This window comes from Carettochelys insculpta, chromosome 32 (genome assembly GCF_033958435.1).
Source record: "Carettochelys insculpta isolate YL-2023 chromosome 32, ASM3395843v1, whole genome shotgun sequence".
NCBI lineage: Eukaryota > Metazoa > Chordata > Testudines > Carettochelyidae > Carettochelys > Carettochelys insculpta.
This window is the reverse complement of record NC_134168.1, coordinates 4,666,853-4,672,866: the sequence shown is the minus strand read 5'-3', so window position 1 is coordinate 4,672,866 and position 6,014 is coordinate 4,666,853. Positions and strand designations below refer to the sequence as shown.

The 6,014-nt window shown below is 74.0% G+C and overlaps 1 protein-coding gene across 1 annotated transcript; it reads left to right on the top strand.

Annotated features, from left to right (window-relative positions):
- Positions 1–242: 242 nt before the first annotated feature.
- On the top strand, positions 243–5,554 carry PSME2 (proteasome activator subunit 2). Its single transcript, XM_074982440.1, has 11 exons — positions 243–398; positions 833–865; positions 943–1,005; positions 1,454–1,543; positions 1,621–1,660; positions 1,728–1,825; positions 4,372–4,440; positions 4,514–4,581; positions 4,689–4,743; positions 5,178–5,264; positions 5,382–5,554. The coding sequence occupies exons 1-11, from the start codon at positions 351–353 to the stop codon at positions 5,460–5,462; spliced, it is 732 nt and encodes a 243-aa protein (XP_074838541.1). The 5' UTR covers positions 243–350; the 3' UTR covers positions 5,463–5,554.
- The last annotated feature ends 460 nt before the right edge of the window (positions 5,555–6,014 follow it).

Sequence of the window (6,014 nt, the reverse complement as noted above, 5' to 3'; positions counted from 1 at the left end):
CGGGGAGAGACCCAGAGCTGGGGCAGGTCTATGAGGCGGACCCCGAGGCTGGGAAGTGACGAGGATGACAGGGGACCCCAGGGCTGGGGGGGGCCGTAGAGGGGCGTCGGGAGACCCGAGGCTGGGGGGCCGGCAGGGGGGTGTCGGGGGACCCCGAGGCTGGGAGGTGACGAGGGTGTCAGGGGACCCCGTGGCTGGGGGGCCGGGAGGGGGGTGTCGGCGGACCCACGGCCGCCAGGGGGCGCCCCGCACCGGGCCGGGCGGGGGGCGGGCCGGGGAAAGTGAAATCGAAAGGGGCCGAGCCGGGCTGCTCCCGCGGACGGACAGACAGACGGACGGACGGACGGACCATGGCCAAGCTCTGCGCTGTGAAAGTCAGCGGGGAGTCCCGCCGGCAGGTGGGGGTCCCGGGTCCCGCCCCCCAAGTGTGGGGCAGATGGGGGGGCGATCTCCCCAACACGTGCGTCCCCCGGGATCCCCCTTCCGCTTTCCCAGGGAATCCCCCGCCGGCTACGTGCTGCGGAGGGGCTGGCCGGGGGGGCTGCTATGGGGCGGGGAGGGGGGGCCGCTAGCGGGGTCCTGGGGGGCTGGAAGAGGGATCCGTAAGGGGGTGCTGTGGGGCAGGGGGCCGGTAGGGGGGTGCTGGCGGCCGGCAGGGGCTGCTGTGGGGTGGAGGCAGGAGAAGGGGGCTGGTGGCTGCTATGCTTAGGGGGCAGTCAACGGGGCGGGTGAGCTGGCGGGGGGCTGTGGGGCGGGAGTGGGGCCCGGAGCCCTGTTCCACTCGGCTGCGCCTGGCCCCAGACTCAGCCGCCTTTTCCCGCCCTGCTTCTAGGTGGAGCTCTTCAGGGATTCGCTCTTCCAGGAGGTAACTCCGCCCCCCCAACTGCCCCTGGGGACTAACTGCCCCCCATAACTGCCCCGCTGACCCCTCTCTCCCCCCAGGCTGAGCAGCTCCTCGTCACCTTCCTACCCCAGAAAATCCTTCAGCTGGATGCATTCCTCAAGGTGGGACCCCCCGCGTGGACCCCCAACCCCCCCCCGGCACGAGTAACCCCCCCGGACCGGGCCCCCCGAATCTCGGAGCCCCCCCGTGGACCCCCAACCCCCCGGCACGAGTAACCCCCCCGAACCGGGCCCCCCGAATCTCGGAGCCCCCCCGTGGACCCCCAACCCCCTGGCACGAGTGTCCCCCCTGGGGCTGAGCCCCCCCGAACCTCGGAGACCCCATGACCCCCCAACCCCCTGGCACGAGTGTCCCCCCTGGGGCTGAGCCCCCCCGAACCTCGGAGACCCCATGACCCCCCAACCCCCCCAGCACGAGTGTCCCCCCGGGCCAGGCCCCCCCCGAATTCCAGTGCCCCCTGTGGACCCCTCAACCTCCCACGAGCGTCCCCCCTGGGCCAGGCCCCCCCAAATCTCAGTGACCCCCCCTATAACCACCCCATCGCTGCAGGAAGATGCCTTGAACGTCAAGGACCTGTCAACCCTCCGGGCCCCCCTGGACATCCCCATCCCCGACCCGCCCCCCAAGGAGGAGGACGAGGTGAGTTTTGGGGTCTCCTGACCCCCCATGGCCCCCCACCCCCACCAGCCATCGCTAACCCGTCCCCTCCCCCGCAGGACAGGGCCAGCACGGAGACAGAGAAGGAGGAGAAGGAGGGTGAGTTTGGGGGGGCTGGGGGGCCACTGGGGGGCTGGGCACTGGACTCACCCCCTGTCTCCCCCAGCCCCCAAGTGTGGCTACCTGAAGGGCAACGAGGCCCTGGGGGCGCTGCTGGCCCGGGTCAAGCCGGAGGTGCGGGAGCTGAAGGAGAAGTGTGTCCTGGTGAGCCCCCCGACCTGCCCCCCGCCGGGGCTGCGAGCTTCCCACGGCGGTGCCCCCCCCCAGGCTGCGAGCTTCCCACGGCGGTGCCCCCCCCCAGGCTGCGAGCTTCCCACGGCGGTACCCCCCCAGGCTGCGAGCTTCCCCCCAGCGGTGCCCCCAGGCTGCGAGCTTCCCCCGGCGGTGCCCCCAGGCTGCGAGCTTCCCACGGCGGTGCCCCCCCCCGCTGCGAGCTTCCCACGGCGGTGCCCCCCCAGGCTGCGAGCTTCCCACAGCGGTGCCCCCCCAGGCTGCGAGCTTCCCCCGGCCGTGCCCCCCCCCGCTGCGAGCTTCCCACAGCGGTGCCCCCCCAGGCTGTGAGCTTCCCACGGCGGTGCCCCCAGGCTGCGAGCTTCCCCCGGCGGTGCCCCCCCAGGCTGCGAGCTTCCCCCGGCAGTGCCCCCCCAGGCTGCGAGCTTCCCACGGCGGTGCCCCCAGGCTGCGAGCTTCCCCCGGCGGTGCCCCCCCCAGGCTGCGAGCTTCCCACGGCGGTGCCCCCCCCAGGCTGCGAGCTTCCCACGGCGGTGCCCCCCCAGGCTGCGAGCTTCCCCCGGCGGTGCCCCCAGGCTGCGAGCTTCCCACAGCGGTGCCCCCAGGCTGCGAGCTTCCCCCGGCGGTGCCCCCCCGGGCTGCGAGCTTCCCCCGGCGGTGCCCCCCCACGCTGCGAGCTTCCCACAGCGGTGCCCCCCCAGGCTGCGAGCTTCCCCCGGCGGTGCCCCCAGGCTGCGAGCTTCCCCCGGCGGTGCCCCCAGGCTGCGAGCTTCCCACAGCGGTGCCCCCAGGCTGCGAGCTTCCCCCGGCAGTGCCCCCAGGCTGCGAGCTTCCCACGGCGGTGCCCCCCCAGGCTGCGAGCTTCCCACAGCGGTGCCCCCAGGCTGCGAGCTTCCCACGGCGGTGCCCCCAGGCTGCGAGCTTCCCCCAGCGGTGCCCCCCCAGGCTGCGAGCTTCCCCCAGCGGTGCCCCCCCAGGCTGCGAGCTTCCCCCGGCGGTGCCCCCCCCAGGCTGCGAGCTTCCCCCGGCGGTGCCCCCGGGCTGCGAGCTTCCCCCGGCGGTGCCCCCCCAGGCTGCGAGCTTCCCCCGGCGGTGCCCCCCCAGGCTGCGAGCTTCCCCCGGCGGTGCCCCCCCAGGCTGCGAGCTTCCCACGGCGGTGCCCCCCCACGCTGCGAGCTTCCCACGGCGGTGCCCCCCCAGGCTGCGAGCTTCCCACGGCGGTGCCCCCAGGCTGCGAGCTTCCCCCCAGCGGTGCCCCCAGGCTGCGAGCTTCCCACGGCGGTGCCCCCCCAGGCTGCGAGCTTCCCACGGCGGTGCCCCCCCAGGCTGCGAGCTTCCCACAGCGGTGCCCCCCCAGGCTGCGAGCTTCCCACGGCGGTGCCCCCAGGCTGCGAGCTTCCCCCGGCGGTGCCCCCCCCCACGCTGCGAGCTTCCCACGGCAGTGCCTCCCCCCCCACGCTGCGAGCTTCCCACGGCGGTGCCCCCCCAGGCTGCGAGCTTCCCACGGCGGTGCCCCCCCAGGCTGCGAGCTTCCCACGGCGGTGCCCCCAGGCTGCGAGCTTCCCACGGCGGTGCCCCCCCAGGCTGCGAGCTTCCCACGGCGGTGCCCCCCCAGGCTGCGAGCTTCCCACGGCGGCGCCCCCAGGCTGCGAGCTTCCCACGGCGGTGCCCCCCCAGGCTGCGAGCTTCCCACGGCGGCGCCCCCAGGCTGCGAGCTTCCCACAGCAGTGCCCCCCCCCAGGCTGCGAGCTTCCCACGGCGGTGCCCCCCCAGGCTGCGAGCTTCCCACAGCAGTGCCCCCCCCCAGGCTGCGAGCTTCCCCCGGCGGTGCCCCCCCAGGCTGCGAGCTTCCCACAGCGGTGCCCCCCCAGGCTGCGAGCTTCCCACGGCGGTGCCCCCCCACGCTGCGAGCTTCCCACGGCGGTGCCCCCGGGGCTGCGAGCTTCCCACAGCGGTGCCCCCAGGCTGCGAGCTTCCCACGGCGGTGCCCCCCCAGGCTGCGAGCTTCCCCCGGCGGTGCCCCCCCAGGCTGCGAGCTTCCCACGGCGGTGCCCCCAGGCTGCGAGCTTCCCACGGCGGTGCCCCCCCAGGCTGCGAGCTTCCCCCGGCGGTGCCCCCAGGCTGGGAGCTTCCCACGGCGGTGCCCCCCCAGGCTGCGAGCTTCCCCCGGCGGTGCCCCCAGGCTGCGAGCTTCCCACGGCGGTGCCCCCCCAGGCTGCGAGCTTCCCCCGGCGGTGCCCCCAGGCTGCGAGCTTCCCACGGCGGTGCCCCCCCAGGCTGCGAGCTTCCCCCGGCGGTGCCCCCAGGCTGGGAGCTTCCCACGGCGGTGCCCCCCCAGGCTGCGAGCTTCCCACGGCGGTGCCCCCCCCAGGCTGCGAGCTTCCCCCGGCAGTGCCCCCAGGCTGCGAGCTTCCCCCGGCAGTGCCCCCCCAGGCTGCGAGCTTCCCACAGCGGTGCCCCCAGGCTGCGAGCTTCCCACGGCGGTGCCCCCGTCCCCTCTCACATATCTCTGTTCCCAGATCATCACCTGGATCCATCACCTGATCCCCAGAATCGAGGACGGGAATGATTTTGGGGTGGCCATTCAGGTACGGCCCCAACCCCCTCCCAACCCCCAGCTCCCCCCCGGCTGCCCCGGTCTCACCCCATCTCCCCCCACAGGAGAAAGTGCTGGAGCGGGTCACAGCTGTCAAGACCAAGGTCGAGGGCTTCCAGACGGCCATTTCCAAGTGAGTTGTGCCCCTGCCCCAGGGCATTGTGGGTCGCAGGCCCCTGCCTCTGCCCCAGAGCATTGTGGGTAACGGTCTGGGCTGGCGCTCTGCCTCTTCGTCCGCAGGTATTTCTCTGAGCGAGGTGACGCTGTGGCAAAGGCCTCGAAGGAGACCCACGTGGTGAGTGGGGCTGCGAGCTTCCCCCAGCAGTGCCCTGAGCGGGGGGGAGGGGGTCTCCAGTGCTGCGAGCTTCCCCCAGCAGTGCCCTGAGCGGGGGGGAGGGGGTCTCCAGTGCTGCGAGCTTCCCCCAGCAGTGCCCTGAGCGGGGGGAAGGGGGTTTCCAGTGCTGCGAGCTTCCCCCCAGCAGTGCCCTGAGCAGGGGGGAGGGGGTCTCCAGGGCTGTGAGCTCCCCCCCAGCAGTGCCCTGAGCAGGGGGAAGGGGGTCTCCAGTGCTGCGAGCGCCCCCCAGCAGTGCCCTGAGCGGGGGGGAGGGGGTCTCCAGTGCTGTGAGCGCCCCCCAGCAGTGCCCTGAGTGGGGGGTGGGAGGGGGGCTCCAGTGCTGCGAGCTCCCCCCCAGCAGTGCCGCAGGCAGGCTAACCCCACCGCCCCCCCAGATGGATTACCGGACGCTGGTGCACGAGCGGGACGAGGCGGCGTATGTGGACATCCGGACCGTGGTGCTGGACATTCGGGGCTTCTATGTGAGTCGGGGGGCTGGGAGGGGGGCAGGGGGGGTTCTCGTGGGCTGGGGGCGGTCACCGGGGGCTTTGATGGGAGGGGCTCTGCCCCCCAGCTTCCCACTCCGTCTCCCCCCGCAGGCCGAGCTCTACCACATCCTCACCCAGAACCTGGAGAAGCTGACGAACCCCAAGGGCGAGGAGAAGCCGTCCATGTACTGAGGGGCCTGGGCGCCGGCCCCCGACTCAGCCCCCCGATTGGCCCCCCACAGGCGTGGGGCTGCAACCACACTGAGAATAAACAGCTGCCCTGAGCCCGCCTCCTGTGCTGGTGTCTGGCCCCCGGGGCATTGTGGGTAATGGGCCCCATGGCGCCTGGCCCCGGGGCATTGTGGGTAATGGGCCCCATGGCGCCTGGCCCCGGGGCATTGTGGGTAATGGGCCCCATGGCGCCCGGCCCTGGGGCACTGTGGGTAATGGGCCCCATGGCGCCGGGCCGCGGGGCACTGTGGGTAATGGGGCCCGTGGCGCCCGGCCCTGGGGCACTGTGGGTAATGGGGCCCGTGGCGCCTGGCCCCAGGGCACTGTGGGTAATGGCCCCATGGTGTCCAGCCCCGGGGCATTGTGGGTAATGGGCCCCATGGCGCCCGGCCGCGGGGCACTGTGGGTAATGGGCCCCATGGCGCCGGGCCGCGGGGCATTGTGGGTAATAGGGCCCCGTGGCGCCCGGCCGTGGGGCATTGTGGGTAATAGGGCCCCGTGGCGCCTGGCCCC

What these genes read in the sequence shown, in the direction of transcription:
- PSME2 (XM_074982440.1), top strand. Translation starts at nt 351, where the DNA reads ATGGCCAAGCTCTGCGCTGTGAAAGTCAGCGGGGAGTCCCGCCGGCAG. An exon ending in TGAAGGAGAAGTGTGTCCTG is followed by an intron (nt 1,826 to 4,371) that starts GTGAGCCCCCCG and finishes CTCTGTTCCCAG; the next exon opens with ATCATCACCTGGATCCATCA. An exon ending in ATTTTGGGGTGGCCATTCAG is followed by an intron (nt 4,441 to 4,513) that starts GTACGGCCCCAA and finishes CTCCCCCCACAG; the next exon opens with GAGAAAGTGCTGGAGCGGGT.